We start from the raw sequence: 17,375 nt of genomic DNA, 5'->3' as shown, positions 1-17,375 counted from the left end.
GCTGCGCTGGGACGAGGTGCCCGACGACTTCGTGGAGTGCTTCATCCTGTCGGGCTACCGGCGGCTGCACTGCTCGGCGCAGGAGTGCCTGGCCTCGGTGCTGCAGCCCACCAACGAGACGCTCAACTTCTGGACGCACTTCATCCCGCTGCTGCTCTTCCTCAGCCGCTTCTGCCGCCTGCTGCTGCTGCGGGGCGCCGGGGACGTGCCCTTCCACCACCCGGCCCTGCTGCCCCTCTGGTGCTACGCCTCGGGGGTGCTGCTCACCTTCGCCATGAGCTGCACGGCCCACGTCTTCAGCTGCCTCTCCCCGCGCCTCCGCGCCGCCTTCTTCTACCTGGACTACGCCTCCATCAGCTACTACGGCTTCGCCAGCACCGTGGCCTACTCCTACTACCTGCTGCCCGGTCTGAGCCTGCTGGACGCCGGTGCCATGAGCCGTTACATGCAGCAGCAGCTGGGCTGGCAGCTGGACTGCAGCCTGCCCATCGCAGCGTACCGCGCCCTGGTGCTGCCCGTGGCGCTGGCGCTGGCCGTGGGCTGCACGGCCGCCTGCTGCCGCAGCCGCGCCGCCTGCTGCGCCTACCCCTTCGCCGTGCGCACCTTCGTCTTCGCCATGCCGCTCAGCATGGCCTGCCCCATCATGCTGGAGAGCCTCCTCTTCGACCTGCGCACCCGCAACCCCACGCTCTTCGTCTACTTCTACCGGCGCTACTGCTGGCTGCTGGTGGCCGCCTTCTTCAACGTCAGCAAGATCCCCGAGCGGATCCAGCCGGGGCTCTTCGACATCGTGGGGCACAGCCACCAGCTCTTCCACATCTTCACCTTCCTCAGCATCTACGACCAGGTGCACTACGTGGAGGACGGGCTGGCCACGTTCCTTAAGGCGCCCCCGGCCGCCCCCACCTACCTGGGCACCGTGGGCTACATGCTGCTCCTGATGCTCTGCCTGGCTGTGGTGGTCCGCAGGTTCCTCAACGTCACAGACCTCTGCAAGCAGGCCTAGCCGGGCCGGTGACTCTCGGGCTGGCAACCCTCAGCCCAGCCCTACCACGTCTTGGAAATGCTGCGAAACCGGGGGCAAACGCGCCTGTGGAAGAGCCAGGGCCCTTCTGCGGAGGGCTGCCGGAGAACACGACCATGGAGGAACTGCTCGTACTCTTTAAACTACTAGGTTACCAGGGGAAGCAAGCAAACGCTTACTGGTACGTTGCTGCTTAGGGTRTAAGCTGAAATAATTTAGCTCTGCTACTAGGAAGATTGCATGGACTGTGAATGCCACTTACTAGTTTCAGAACAATTATGTTTAAATCAGCTATGTGTGTGTGTGTATATATATATATATTTATTTATAGCTATGTATTTATTAGCTACACAAATATATATATATATATATATATATACACATGAAGACACACTTGTGCAATGATTACTCATAGACTTTTAATCAATTCCTGTGTGAAATTTCCTGGCAGATTATGCACTGACATTCATCTTCCTCTGTGATACTGTAACAGGCCTTTATATATATATATATATATACACATGAAGACACACTTGTGCAATGATTACTCATAGACTTTTAATCAATTCCTGTGTGAAATTTCCTGGCAGATTATGCACTGACATTCATCTTCCTCTGTGATACTGTAACAGGCCTTTGCAGTCACATACTGGATTTTTAATGCACACAAATTGACAGCTGTGTATAGTTTCTAAGGTCTTGCAGCCTTTTCAGCCAGAGAACATTATAGATTTTACAGAGGGAGAGAGAAAGTAAAAACAGCTGTGAATTATGACTGAATTATCCGTTGATGGAGACACTTTAATTAGACAGGCAGTGAAGCCTGAGTGGCTGGTGTAGCCACTCAGGTACTAAAAGAAAATACAAGGATATGTAAGATCACTGAATCAGAAAGGGGTCAAGCTAGCTTGGGGGCGCGAGGGGAGAAGGGCACTGCTTAATGGCATGGCTCTTTCCGCAGCACGTCAGAAACATCTATCACATTAATGGGGGAGCCAAGGGGTCCCTTCATCTCCCCTAGTAAATCACCCCCAAATCAGTCCTATAGCATTAAAGTCAGATGCCAGATTTTCTGTCAGCTCCGCCAAGCTCAGCAGGAGTTCTGCGGATGTAAAGAGAGTACCTGATCCGAGAGATCTCATTCGGGGTCTTTTAAGGAATTGTACGGAACTGATTTCTTCTGCCCCTTAACCGGAGCACTCCATCAGATTCTGCCCTCCTGCAGGTAACTGCAGAGTGAGACACTGCTGAAGGTGAGCTGGGGAGGCAGCACCTGGCTCTGGGAACACTGGTATTGGCACTTCACATTGCCCCCTGCCTTCTCCTGTTTTGATTAGCTGTGGCTGCAGCTGGGTGTTTTCAAGTCCTCTCTCAGTAGGTTTGGGGGGTTCAAAGAGAAGAATTATGAGATATTTCCCAAAACAGTATCTTCCTCACATGACGAACAGCTAACTGCAGACTTATCTTACTCTCCGTACTAAGAGGAACTTCTGTAAACTATATGCAGATTTTAAACAGGTGCATTTTGATTTTGCCTGACAGGATGAGTAACAAGTATGCAATAGTATTACACAAGGGGATTACAGCTTGGAGTTCGGGTGAAGGACTGCTTGTACATCCCATTTTCAAAAACAAGGGTGGTACTTCCTTAGGGAACTCTGTGTCATGCCACACAGTAACTCAGTGACTCTTTAACTCGGCCTGTTTGCCCCTATTGTGGAAATACATTTCCACTTGTATCTTTCCCATTTTCATGGACACCGCATCCAAACTCCAAATAAATATTTTGGGTCCAGTTCCATAGTCTTTTGTAAGAGAAGGCCCACTTCCTTTTAATAGGAATATAGGGAGGACTATAGTTAGGGACTACAAGGTCATGTCCTTAATACAGGTCAGAATCAGCACAGAAACAGATAATTGATACATCCTGTACCAATGCCAGATCTGTAAAAACTTCCATACGGAAGTGTACAAGCTGAAAGAAAATTAGACCCACTTCATTTTATCTTTTGTCTCAACCCATTTTAACCATAATTGTTTGGACCTTGTAGATTCTCAGTGAATAATGAGAAAGGCCTAACAAAAATACATATTCTTTGTCAGCCACAATGCTGCTAATGTATCATTTGTGGTAGGGTCATTTATGGTCTCTTAAAGAGGTTGACTAAAACTGCAAAAATAGCTGGTCCCAAACTGTGGTCTCTGAGTTATCACTGATGATCCATAAAAAGCAGCATGGCCCTGTGTGGCTGTCTGTGCTTTGTTTTCGTTTGCTAATCTGCACTAAAAGAAAATGAAAACTATATGTTACTTATTTTCATTAACTTTTGACATAATTATGGCATTGCTTTACTCAGCTGCCAAGAAAACAGAAAATGATCTGCAAATCTAGGAAAGGAAGTTGGTTCATGAGACTGTCATTCATTGAAATGTGCTTTATATTGTGAGAAAAACCTGGAGAAAACACAGTAGAAAACAAATGGATCAAGACCAGCAACCATTTCATGCCATGAATTTCCCTGACTTCAAACAGAGGCCCAGATCTCTGAGATGTGCTGTGTTCGAGTTAAAATAATAGAAGCATAATAGTTAGAGCCTAATGACTCATCCAAATTTCAAAAAACTAATTAGTTAGAAATGGTTTGCTTTGGAGATACCACTAGTGTGTCCAACCAGCAATTAAGAACTAAGAAATAAATCAAAAAAGGTGGGGACAGCAATTCTCAGCACTGGAAGACAGCTAAGAAACAAGCAACAGTAAAAGCCAAATGTAAAAAAGGCCTTTAAAAATACTGTACAAAGAATTATATTTGTGCTTGTCAGTCACAATGCAGAGGACATCCCAAGAGGCAATGTCAAAAAGGCTGTAGCTAACTTGTAAAAATACATTTGATATTTGCAGTTAGGCCACACAGGGTCGTCTATATATATCTCAATTACAGATAACAGTATAAAGGTTGGATTGCAACCAACTGCAATTTTACTGGAATCTTACTGCTGTTAGTAAGAGTTGCCTGTGAGCCTCAGTCACGCTGCAGATTTGGTACCAGGATGTGATATTAAGAATATTACTTCATTTTAAATGTTTCGAATTGGCAAAATGTTGAGGCATATGTATCAGCCTGAGCACTTTGTGGAATTACATGTAAATGCTGGTTGCAAGCACTGCTCTCTGAGCCACTGTAAGCAGGCTGTATGTATCAGGAGTGAATGGGTGCAGGGAGGTATGATTAGTTTTTAAGAGTTCTTATTAATGTATGTTTGTCTGTTTGCTTAAAATGTGGCTACAAATTAAAAAGTTACAATGAGTGTGGAGAATACCTGGGGAAATGCTACCTGAGTGTCTGTATTTATTCAGTGAAGGACATGTGTGTAGACAGTTGTTCCATTTGCCATGTTCAATAGCCAGTCTTCATAAATATAGACAGAACAAAGCTCAGATAAAGAGGTTAAAAGTGGAACAAAACATATATAATTATAGTGCTTGAACTTGCTCTTGTAGAAGTGAACRTCAGCATTTGTGGCTTGTAAGGGAGCAGGATCCCTTTTTTGGTTTGAAAGTACACATGGATGAACATCCACAAGCATGTCCAGAGCTCGGATGGGAGGTCTGATCTGCAGAATAGACACATAAGGAAATCTAGAAAACAAACTTTTTTGCATGAGTACCTGCCATAATGTTTTTATTACCTGGATACCGCCATGAGGTCTACACTGTGGTTAGGGCACGGAGGATTATATAGCTTGGCTGGAAAACGAAAAAGGCTTTTTGGCCTTTTTTTTGGTCAAATCTGGGATGGGGGGTGGTATGAGGGGTGGAGCAAAAGGGAATGGCCTGAAAATTTGTATGTGTTTTTTTTTTTCCTTTGGCCAGCACTGACCTTCAGACTGACATACCTATGCCAACGTGAACCGGCTGATGGGGCTAGTTTGCAGTGCTGGGGACACTGACACTCCCTTCTGCAATCAGCGTGTGCCTAGAACTGCAGCCTACGCATTGGCATATAATGAATACTCTTAGTCTCTGGTTGCTTTGGAGTAACCTGTCAGCTTTGAGCTCATCCTTGTGTAGGAGGGATATACCTGGTCTGTAGTAATTATCCTATATTCCATGGTGGCACACTGCTGCTTCTTCTGCAGCGTATTCATTTGAATGTCACACCCCAGGATATCTGTGCAGCTCTGAGCTGTTCTGGTAGCAAGACCGGAGTCTGCAGTSTGGAAACAAAGGAAAAGTTTCAATCTGCATGCTGCAATTGTAGAAATTTAGCAGTTAAACTAGAAACACGTCTTGCTTTTTGCTAATATGATAGTTTTGCTTAGTTGTTCAAGTGTCATGCTTATTATTTGTTTGCTGAATCCGGCTACTATGTTATGTTTTTGTCAACAGTGCCCCTGCAGAAAATGAGTCTGAAAGTTTTACTTTATGTTTAAGTAAACTCTCTGAGGCAGCACATTCATAAGGTATTATTGCACTTAACTCAGTTGATTACCATCCACATGCCTTACAGAAGCAAGTTATACCTGTAGTAATTGCCCAGATTATACCGTTCTTCATTGCCTATGAGAGTCGAGATGACCAAGTGGCCTGTAACAAGCTGAGGAGTCAGGCACTCCTGGGATCTAATCCCTGCTTTGCCACTACCTGTTCTGTGATCTAGGGCAAGTTGTTTAAACTGTGTTCATTTTGAATGAACTTAATTCATGGAAATCACTGGAATTGTATCAGGGTTGAATCTGACCCTCTGTGTTTCAGTTTCCTCATCTGTAAAATGGGGAGAATATACCTTACCTACCTCGCAGGGTTGCTCTAAAGATTAGCTAATGTTCGTAAAGCACTTAAAAATGCAAAGACCCTTCTAGGTGCTAAGAAGTATTACTGAACTCCGGCAGAGAGAATGTCATATTTTCCATAGCTCCTCATCTCCCAGAGAGAGGAACACGAATGTTTCTAGATCGAGAAATCTTGGGACAAACGCTCGTCTGTCACACTCTGAGAAGGTTCATGTCCTGCGTCCTTTGAAGTCAGTGGCAAAACTTCCACTGGCTTCGGGAGAGGGCAGTCAAGTCCTAAACAGCAGTAAACAGTCTGACTAAATGCAGAAGTGTCAGGAGTACAGAGAAAACACACAGGAGTCTTAAGTACTTTTCAGAAATTCTCGTGGGTGATTTGTTTGCACCGAACGGCACTGTAACCCTGACGTGAGGCCTGGCCGTTCATTTAACCATGCACTGGACTTGCAGCTACCGTAAAACAACGGAGCAACATTTCCCATCAGTGTCTGTAAGACTAGGATTATGGCTCAGCTGCCACTGTGAACTTCTTATCAGAGTGAAAAGACCTTAAATAAACCAGGCTTTTAAATAAATATGTGTAATCACATTTGGGAACATAAACTTAGATTGAGCAGACAACCAACCTTCTCTTTTCCCCTTCCGCTTCCCAAAACCAACAACACTGAGCCAATCCTGTTCTTCAGTGAAAACTGAACTTAGCTCTTTTTATCACGTGTACCCTTCCTTTGCCGTGGAGCCCTGACTAATCCTCCTGTTAACCCACTCTGCCCTTCTCCTGCAGCCACTGATGTAAACAGCACCACTAAGGAGAGAGCAATGCTTTTAAGAGCTTTTCTAACTGGCATCAGTAAAGAGACAAAAAAAGAAAAAGGCATGAAAGGGTTTGAGTGATTCATTAAGTCGAAGCCTCTAACCATTGGAAATTCATCCTATTCAAATATATTCCTAGCTTCTGTTGCACACCCGTAAGTCAGGGCTGCACAACTTCTATCACCCAAGTTACAGCAGAGACTTTACCCTCTTCTGCTCAGGTGAGATGGAAGGTGCTGAGGAGGTGTCACATGCACTGAAAGATACAGACCTCCTTTCAAAACATTTCAAGTGAAACAAAATTAAATTATTTTCTCAACTTGCTTAGTCAGAGGCTGCTTCATTCCACTGAATTCAGTAATAAATTAACGACTGAGGAAACGGAAGCAGCCTTTTGCTCAAAATCCTCTATAAGGAAACACCACCAGGAGACTTCTGCTTTCAGGGCAATTGCTTTGTGGCTGGCCACATGCAGAATCTAGAGGCTCCTTATGTCGGGCTTCGCTGTTCGGGTGAATGCCTTAGGATTTGCAGTTGTGGCTGGGAGTTAACAATATGGAGAAACAAACAATTTACAGCAAGTCAAATCTATCTGTCTGCTAGAGATTCAAGCATGCTTTAGTAAGAGGTATCACATTTAAGGGTCTGTGCATGCAAAGAACAAAAAGTGTGAATTTTCTTTTGTTTGATTCTGTTGGGGTTTTATGGAATTTATCTTTGTAAACTTTTGGATGCTGACTAATGTATATGTAATGACTATGCATTTTTAGCAAAAAAGGTGTGAGCTATAAATAAAGTTGTTTCTGAGTTCATTTTTGTAGAAATACATTTATAAAGTTTTTTCATTTCTTAATATAAATTAGTGTGGCACTTGTAGTTATCTTCAACGTTAGATGTTGCTAGCATAATTACAGGAACTCCCAATTCCTGTGTAGGGCTGTTGTTATGTTTGAAAACACTGTATCACAGCACAAGACCATTTTATTGCCTTTTTAAGGAAATTAAATAACATTACATTGCCTTTTACTTTTCCAACACCTATGCTAACCAATCCATGGTAGAAATCCCGTTACACTTCAGAAATTCCGTTACACTTCAGAAATTCACAACTCTAATATGGCATAAGGAGGTCAGTGTCTCTGCCTACCGTGATCATTGAAACGTTCTGGAACTGGTAGCAACAACTGGGTCAAGAATCACAGCTACATACTGACTGCAAAATGAAGACATTTATTTGGCATGGTTTTGGCAGACTGGGAGCGTTCCAAGTGGCAGAGTATGTTTGTAAGGCCAGGTGTGTGTTTAAATACTTTGATGAATCAGAACCAAAAAGTACTCCATGAACTGTAATTACATCAAGCGTCTGCTTTAAGCCATCTAGCTCAAAATTCAGCAGGACACTATTAGTCCAACATAATTGCAGGCACCTCCTGATATTGTTAACAGGCTACACACCTGATGCAAGGTCTTTCGCAATCTAGAGATTAGAGAGTTTGGGATACGAACACTGGTCTTCACGTACAAACCACACTCAGTGCTCTCTGTACATGGGATGTATAAAGGGCCATAGTGGGCCTGCGTAGAGGGCCATCGGTGACAGACTGTAGGATCTTTTAGTTGAGGTTGGTCAAATTCCTTCAAAAGTTCTACGATTCTTTAGAGCTCCTCATATAGAAAGGTTTCTTACTTGCACAGTTTGTACATCCCACTTGAAATTTGGTAACGATTTCAAGTATTTGATGAGCTCAGCAAAAATTTCCATTGCCATCTCAGAAATAAACAAATGCTTCAAAAGACTGCATCCTGCAGTGGTATTAGCAGTAGGCTCTGGATCAGGCTGTCGGACATTCAGATGCTGAAAGAAAACCTCACAAAACTTACGGAGCCAGTGAGGATGGCAAAATACTGAGCAGAATGGAAAACAACAAAAGTCACTGCTAGGGCAGGCAATTTATCAAGGCTAGCATCTCACCCTTCAGCAGTGATTGCTCCATATTTTTTCTGATAACAAACTGGAAATCTGAAGGCAATCTACATTTTGTTACCATAACATCATTTCTCTGACAAATGGCCCTAAAAGTTAGGACAGTGTATTTGCAGAAGAGCAAAGGGTCATCTGATATACAKCTTTGACCTTCAGATTTTATTCTGCCAATATGGTTGTAAAATAATGTATAGGTAGCAGAATCTATGAGTGGAGATGAACTTCATTAAAAAATGAAAAAAGCCAGTAAAAATGAAAAAACAAATCATGTTAACCCTAAGGCTAAATCTTGGTTTCAGTAGTGAGAGCCTCTGGGGCAGACGCTAGAGATGCACTGCTCTGCATCCAAAAGCCTTCCATTACAAGGCAGATTTCTTATCAAGAGCAGCACTGCACTTATGTTAATGGGGAGCTGGAGAGCTCTCTCTTGCAGGGAGCACAGCCTTTGGGGATATGATATATGCTTTGCAGGGGAATGGCAACAGCAATATCACATACTCCTTCTGGAGATTAAACAATTTTATAGAGTTCATTCTCTAATTTGAGTCTGGCCTGCACCAAAGATCCAGCGCTTTTGTGTCCCTCCTGACTGCTGAAATATGAAAATACGGTTTTCCCTAACTTGCTAGGAATGACCTACCCTCTGTCACTCTTCTCTGCTGTCCTGAGGAACTAGGCAGTGCCATAGTCCACTTGGCATAGTTCACTTTCATTTTTCACTCTTTGTATGCAGAAAACTCTGCTTGCCCAGTCCCGGGGCTATGAATTCAATCACTAGTGTCCCAAATCTCAGCTTGCCTTGTTTGGTAGCACTTGGAAAGACAACTCTGAAGTGTCAACTGGATGGATAACGAGCAGCAATATCAGAAGCACCCAGAAAAAGATAAATAATGAGAGAAGGATAAACAGGTCCCTGGGACAGCTTCTCTGATACCTTTGCCCAAACAGGCTCTCTCTCGCTTGTTATCCCAAGTTTAGCGAAGCTCGTAAGCACATGCTTAACTTTGGTGTCCACATAAGTTTATCTTTGTTCATTCACAGGGATGAACTTTTCCCCGTGTTTAAGCACTGTGCAGAACCAGAGCCCTAATGAGCAGGCAGAGCCGACGAGACGCTGCCAGGAGAGTTTGGCACCGCAAGTCGGGCCGCTCGGCCAGGAGGCAGGGTCCTGCCCGCCGACGCCGAGGGCTGGCCAAGTGCTCTGTCCGCACTCACGGTCCCTCCTCTGCCTTAGGCCTTTAAAACATCCTCCTTCCAGACCATTGTCGGAAACATTTCAATATGAAACAAAGAGCAAAATAAATATGTGGGAAGTAGAAATGCACCAACTTAGTCATGAAATAAAACTGCAAATTTTCCCGCTGTGGCAATTACAATAACAAAACATTGTTTCTTGTAGTCTAGTAGAAAACCATAGCTTGGAGGAAATCAGTTTGGAACAATAGCCAGATTTACTGAACACTGTAAACTGCATTCACTGGCCAAGTGGTTTAAAACAATGGTTTTTTTGAAATGTCATTTTATTAGACACATTCAAAGATTCACAGAAGTCAAATATTCTGTGTAGAATACTCTTGTCCTCAGCAATAGAGCACGCTCCTTCAAACCATAAATATTCCACTCCAACAGAAGTGTGCCATATCCTTTAAGTTCAGACATACATAAGACAATAAAAAAAAAAAGGACTTAACTGATTTCATTGAAACATAGGGAATCCAGAGAACACAAGAATGGAAAACCTGCTCAAATGCAATATTCAGGTTGTATCATTAAGATCACATAAAGTCAAGACAAACTTCATCACCCAGAAGCAATAATACCTCGGAGGGAGCGTACAGCCGGCGTATGTTAGGATTTGCTTCCACTCACATTGTCAGTAACCAGAAGGATTTAGTGAATGGAAAATAGTACATACCTGCATTACATGTCAGCTGTGATGAGTATGCCTGTATTCAAAAACAAGGCTTAATTACTTACATGGTAAATATGTTCAGACAGCAACCATTTATGAAAAAGGTTTTACACTGCTCTATACACCTTGGTTGTAGTCTGTAGGTGTTATCAACAGTACAATTTACAAGTCTTCCTAGAATTCCTATATTTTACTCACTAAAGAAAAAAAAGAAAAATTAATCTCATAGAGTTGAGAAGATTCATTGATTTTGCTGGCCAAGTTGTTGCACAGATTTGCATACCACCAGTGAGCGGGTGGACTGAAGGATATTGCAGAGCACAGCAGTCACTGCTTTCCCCTCCGAACGCCCCTGCGACTGCCTCCCCACTTGCCAAGCGGAGGTTGTGGAAGCCCCCGGTGAACCTGGCCAGCTTCCCCATGCACCAGCTGTGGCTTGGAGTACAAGTTGCTGTGCAAAGTACTGGGCCTTCACCTAGCCATATCAAATGCAGTTTGCTGATATTTTTAGATATACATGAGGAATGTAATTCAGTGAATTCAGCAAATATGTGCATATAGCCAACAAATATATGATTTTCAGGTACTGGAAGTGCCATGATTTCTAGCACCAGTGCCAGGGTAGGACTGCCAGCCATGCCCCAGACATGAGTGACTTCCTGCTTACTACTAAACGTTAAGCACTCTTTTTTAAAAAAAAAAAACAGTTCAGTCACCCAATATCACGTGAATGAAACAGTCTACAACAAGGGGGCTGGTAAGTGAAGTCTGGGGTGAAAACTCGGCACGTGTGCTGTCGCAGAGCAGTAGCGGTCRGTACTCAGGGTCATTCGTGAGCTAGAGCCCGAAGCCAGGCGCCGGGGGGCCGGTAGGGAGCCCCCGGCCCGGTCGCTGCCGCCCGGCGCGGTGGCTGGGGCAGGCGCAGAGCGGCGCAGCGAGTCCCCACGCGGCGCCAGCCCACCCCGCCGCAGGAGCCCTGCCTGCCCGCTGCCTCCCAGCCGGGATGTGCGGGCCGGTTTCGCAGCCTTCAGCGCCTGCCCGGCAGACCGGGGGAGCACGCTTAAGTCGGCCAGCAGTGGCTGCGTAGCCAGGTTTGGGTCCTACTCAGTTTTAAGAGAACAAACCAGAATTTTCAACCGTGGCAGTCGGCACTCTGAAATCCCAGAGTCTGACTGAACCCTTGCACGGCCCCAGCTTGGAGTTAGAAGAGACAAACACGCTGCATGAGTATTGAGAAACCTCAGTTAATGCAGATTTCTGTTCTGCCCCGATCCATAGGCCACGCACAGACCCATGCGGCAGCGCGGCGGCATGCGCGCATGAACCAAGCATGGCTTTTGCAGCGCAAAGCCCAAGCGTGGCTTTCGCAGCGCCCGCCGGCAGGGATTTCTGCACTGGCCGGGATTTCTGCACTGGCAGGGCCACCAGGAGGAGCAAGCAGACCGCTGGCCCCGGCGCCCGCAGCGAAGCCCTAGGCTCCAGCAAGAGCACGCTTTCCTCGGAGGCGGCTAGCGGCGGTGTTTCTCCCTCAGGGAGCGTGGAGGCGAGCCGAGGGTACTCACGAGCACGAGGAGCGTCGCCCGCGTGCGGCGGGAAAGCACAGCACGGCRGTGGGAAAGCACGGCATGGCGATGGGAAAGCACGCTCGCCAGCAGCGCTTCACTGCCCAAAGGTCTTACTTGGAAGGGATATCCAGCTCACTAACATTTTAAGGGAGAAACTGGCAGATTGCTTGATGGTCTGGCAAAAATAATGCCTTGGAGGCAGCTGCCTGGTGATATAATCCCTAATGAAGAGCGGAGCTGTTTTGGAGGGGATGACGCCTCCCTCTCAGGCATTCCTGGACTCAGACAGGCAGCGTGAGTCAGTCAGAGCTCAAGCGTGTGTCTTGCCATGCTGACATTTTACATCAACATTAAAACAAGTTTATTTGATCTGTTTCCTTCACCATGTACGTACCATAGTGGATCCAGATTAACATATGTATTAGATTTACCTACCAGTTCAACATGAGCGCATGCTAAACAGGCCAAGAAACCAAATATGCAATATGCCAAACAATTTCCTCTTGTACAGGATTTCATCAACCGGCACCTGGAGGACCGTGAGGTAGAGTACTTGCACGTCAACACTTCAGAAATAGCTCCTTGTGATCCCACAACTTTCTAAAAGGGTTTCTCAGGACAAGTAGAGAGCAGGGAGCGGGACCAGCCGCAGCACAGGCTGATCCGCCCCATCAGGCAGCCAGACCTGGCTGGCCGCAAGGGGTTGCCTTTGCTGGCCGGCAGCACTGCACGGCCGCCCCGCAGGAGCTGCGCTGGTCCCGACTTCATGCCAAGGGCTTTTTTATTCTGCCACTCATTTTCCAGCTGATCTATGTTAATGCAGCCTAACTGCTATGTCCCTGGCTAATGTCAAGCAATGCACATACATTTCATGSTACAGCTGCAGATCACTATCAAGCATTAAAGCATTAAAAAGTCCTTTCTGAAATATTACAGTCCTCTTTTTGGCTCTAACCTTGCAATGTCAACCAAAGTATTGTAACAGCATTAGGATTCAACTCCTGCTTGCAGGTTAACTGGCCTTTTTCCCTCCTCCTTGCCCTGTACATACATTACCCGCTGTAAGTAGTTTCCCACTTGACCAGGCACTGCTGGGCTGGCTGTGCTGCTGACAGCGCGGAGCCGAACCTCGTCTCCGGTGCTCGGTGACAGGCAGACGCCAGCTCTCGGCTTGCTCTGAGCTTTGAGCTCTCCGGCAGAGCTCTGACTCGCTCTGGACCGCGAGGCTTCACTCCGTCCCGCAGCCTGCAACCGCACAGCACGCAAAGCACAAGTGCTTTCCTACTCCTTCCTCCGCCTCCGAGCAAGTGCATCTGGGCACAGGCACAGGCACTGGCACAGGCACAGGCCAGAGCAGCCCAGAGGCCATCGGACCATCTCCACAGCCCTCGCTGGAGCTGGGATACAAGGGAGCCTGGTCCACAGCTGCTTTCTCATTTGACGCAGACATATGGGAAACGGTTTTACAGCAAGAGCTCCTGTGCTAGCTCCCCGTGATCCCTGCCTCTTGGGCTGGCGGGAGCCGTGCAAGCCAGCAGCATGGCTGCAGATCTAGCATCAAATCAAAGTGTTTTCAAAGTTTATTGCTGTGCTATTTTCTTCCCTTCAAAAATGTTTTCCCTGGCTATTTATTTCTCTGCACTTCCTAATCTAATTTCACTCAGTTACCATCTTCTCTTTTCAGATTTGAAGCCTGAAGCCATGTTTCTTTAGTTCTGATTTCTTCAGGACAAGCTGAGCACTGACAACTGCCTAGAATATGGGTGGAAGTTCTCCAGGTCAAGGTGGAGCAGGACACAAGACTGCCAGCGCAGTATATGTGGGGCGCTTCTGCCTGGGTCAGCACCAGACCCATGCCTCAGCCCGGGGCTTGTTACCGCCCCGTGCAGTGCTGTCATGCAGGTGAGACGTACAACTCATCTCCTGTGAGGTCCTTTAGGGACCCTCCTGGAACGTTGCACAAGAGTAAAGCGCATCAGCCCTGCTATCCTAGTGAAATTATACTTAGCTTTTTGTTAGAAGAATATAAATCTATTTTCTCTGGACAGCCATCCTGACAGTCTTCTCTTCCTGTCATACACCACTTGTTGCATTAGCACTGAACAAGACTAAATGGTTCTAAATCCCACTGGCGGTATGGTCAAAATGTAGTGACAGGCAATCATGTCTGTACATTGAGTTAAATCCAGTAATGACATTATAATCAACTTATTCTGACAAACCAGTGAAAACTGAATATACTTATGTCTCATGCAGTCTATCTATAGGTAGAGCTTTTTGGATGCTTCARACACATTACATAAATTAAATCTACACATAACCTACCTACATACAAAATATCCTTGAGAATGAAATTCAAAAGAATTTGCTTTGGTAATAGCAAGATTTGTTGTATTTTCTCATCAGATTATGTTCTTAGGATATCAGCCACAGTTTCTTTGTCAACAGGTTCTGCAGAAGTGAACATGACTGATTGATCTGCAGGTCTGATCAATGAGAACGTGCAGGCCTGACCATGTTTTCTGACAACAACTGCAGGGATTCGCCCTCATGTAAGAGCATGAAAAATGTTCTGCAGTAAGACCTCTGTCATTTATGCCCAATGTCAAACATAACAAGCTTCTAATAATAGAATCGTTCCAATCTGTCCAGTTATTCCAACCCTGGATCTGCCACAGGAAGCATCTTATTAGATTATAGCTAATGCAGTAAACAGYGACTTAATACTCTTTCTAGTGCCTTGGTAAGAACAGAAGGGTTTCACGTGATGGGCAGTTTTCTCATCTGCAACCCTCTCTTAGAGGGTTTAGCAGGATCGTTTCAGTGAAATATTTACAATTCCTCTTTCACAAATTATCACAGCATGCAGTTAAACTCTGCGGTTTTTATAAGGCCCCTTTATAAGTAGGAAGGACAACTATCAACAGATTATGCTGATGCTAAGTCTCAAATTTCAAACTTCACTTATAAATGTGTTTACAAAGATTTTTAATTTATGATGGGAACATAATGGAGGAAATAGGAATGTAATGGGGAAATACAATTTTCCTCACATTGTCACTTAACTCAAAGAATTTTGTTCAAAATTCCCACGTGCCTTTAAATTACTTGCATGCAGAGATCAAGTCTGAGAAGTATCAGTTTCTTTGGAACTAGTTGTTAACAAAATAAAATAAAAATAAAATGTTTTATGAGAAGCTGCTGCTCAGTTTTGACTCCTGTGGGTAATATTCCAGATGACTCTAATTCTCTTGTCCAGATGGCATTATAGTGCAATATTCTGACTAATGTGGATTTGAATAGTTATCTCAAGTCTACACAGAATGAGAGCCAGGATCATGCAGATGCCCAGAGCACAGAACTATGCAGGGGGCTACAGCCAGGTCAAAGAACAAACTCAGGTTAATCTGCAAAACCGCAGAGTTTCGCAGATGCACCACCCATGCATTGCAGAGCYGGGCGAGGAGAGGAGTTTGCTTCCTGCGAGCACTTGGCCAGTGACTGCCAGCTTGAGGGACGCCCTATTCTCAGCGAGGCAGTGGCCCACTACACTCATTGCCCAAGGCACTGTGCCCTCATCTCCTTAGCCAGAAATGTGTTTCCCAGGCTGGGTTGGTTGGGTTTTCTGGATGGTGCTGTGGAGCACACAGCAGAGCAGCTAGAGGAACAGAGAGATGCTGTTTCACCCCAAATAAATTGGTCCCCTATACTTGCTCACTGCATTTCTGCACAGATTGCAGCCCGATTGTTCTGCATTCCAGATTGCAAAAGTAAAATACACTACCTTCAGAGAAAATATATACAGTTGAGCCTCCATTTCTTCTCCATAACACAAGGAAAACTGTGTTTCCCCRCCTCGAGGAATTTAGTAAGGTAATGGAGAGGAGCTGGAGGACATTTGGAAGACCCCAGTTGGAGCTGTGTGCCAGTTTCACACTGACKTTCAATAGGAACGTGGTGCTGGAGCGATATGTTAGCATCGAGTTTTATGACCACTGCAATTGCCTCAGTCTCTCTTTCACAGAGTATGTGATCTCTTACCAGAGAAAAGTGCCTAACTGATACACTGACCTAATCCAGGCAGAAAAGATGCCATCACATTCAGTAATTCTGCATTTCCTTTCAATGACTTTAAAAGTACTAACACCTTTTTGYTTGTTTGTTTGTAATAACCCAAGCTTGCTCATCTCTAGCTCAGAATCTGGATAAACACATTGCTATACTCTCCAAGCTATTTTTCCTGGTTGAAATATTWCTATAATACAGCTGCCTCTTGTCTAAATCTTAATATGGATTCTGTACCAATTCTTATTTGCTCATCTTGTTGTATCAGGTATTTACATATCAGGTTCGGTGCAGTTCTTGATGCTCTGCCATTCTCTTTTCRTCTGCCAGAGCCTATGTAATATCTAACTCCTTACCTTTTGAGTGTGCATCACCGTATCACGCGCTGGATTCTGTGTCTGGCTGACAGCTGCTTGGTCTTTTGTGGTTTTTACACAAGACATACAGACACAGAAATCAGTTTTGCCCTTTCCATCTCCAAGTTTCAAGACAGATTTCTCTGCTTTCACAGCAGCTTTCCTTCAAAAGTTTCTTTGAAAATCTTTTATCCAAGGTTGTTTTGGAATCCTTATCATCTTACCTGAAAATAAAGATTTTAAAGGTTAAAGGCAATTGTACTGCAGTTAACAATTTCTTTCCAGAGGTCAGTTGATACTATGTTTTAATTATACTGTCCCCTGAAAGACCGTCCATGCTGTGAAGAAGGTTTGTTTTGTGCAAGTTGTTATATTGGCAAAACATATGAGTAACAAAAGGGATATGAGTCTAAGGTTACTGTAATGTGAATGTATCACACAGCTTACATCTGGGATTTGAAAAACCACTTTCAGACAGTTCTGGTTTTGGTGAGTAAAGCTTTAAACCGCTCAGCTTTTTACTCCCTTCTTTAAGCCAGATGCGGCGAGTTTCTAATTCACGGTGCCGATGTTTGCCAGGCAGACGAGCCAGTAGGTCGGACCCATGGGGTGAAACTCACTGCTTGGAAGCCCTGAGGAAAGCTCCTAATTTCCCTGTTTGGACGGCTCGAGCGAGTGGCGTCGGTCAGGCTGGAGAGCTCACGGGGGCGACCCTCGCCGTCCCGAGGCAGAGCCACCGCACGGCCAGACGTCACCCGCCGCAGGCCGCCCGGTGCTTCTGGTGCTGATCCGCTCGCGCGCCTGGGAGCGGGTGGGCGAGGCGGAGCAGAGGCAGCGCTCGGCCCTTCCCTGCCGCCCGCCC

The 17,375-nt window shown here is 45.4% G+C and overlaps 1 protein-coding gene across 1 annotated transcript; it reads left to right on the top strand.

Annotated features, from left to right (window-relative positions):
• Window position 1: 1 nt before the first annotated feature.
• Window positions 2–1,006, top strand: PAQR9 (progestin and adipoQ receptor family member 9; the record flags this gene model as incomplete). The annotated part of the gene is made up of 1 exon (XM_026087029.1): window positions 2–1,006. A coding segment is annotated over one exon (1,005 nt), but the record flags the coding sequence as incomplete, so codon positions are not given.
• Between the last annotated feature and the right edge of the window lie 16,369 nt (window positions 1,007–17,375).

The sequence above is a fragment of the Apteryx rowi genome, unplaced genomic scaffold, assembly GCF_003343035.1.
Source record: "Apteryx rowi isolate R43461 unplaced genomic scaffold, aptRow1 scaffold_70, whole genome shotgun sequence".
NCBI lineage: Eukaryota > Metazoa > Chordata > Aves > Apterygiformes > Apterygidae > Apteryx > Apteryx rowi.
This window is presented reverse-complemented; position numbering and strand designations above follow the sequence as displayed.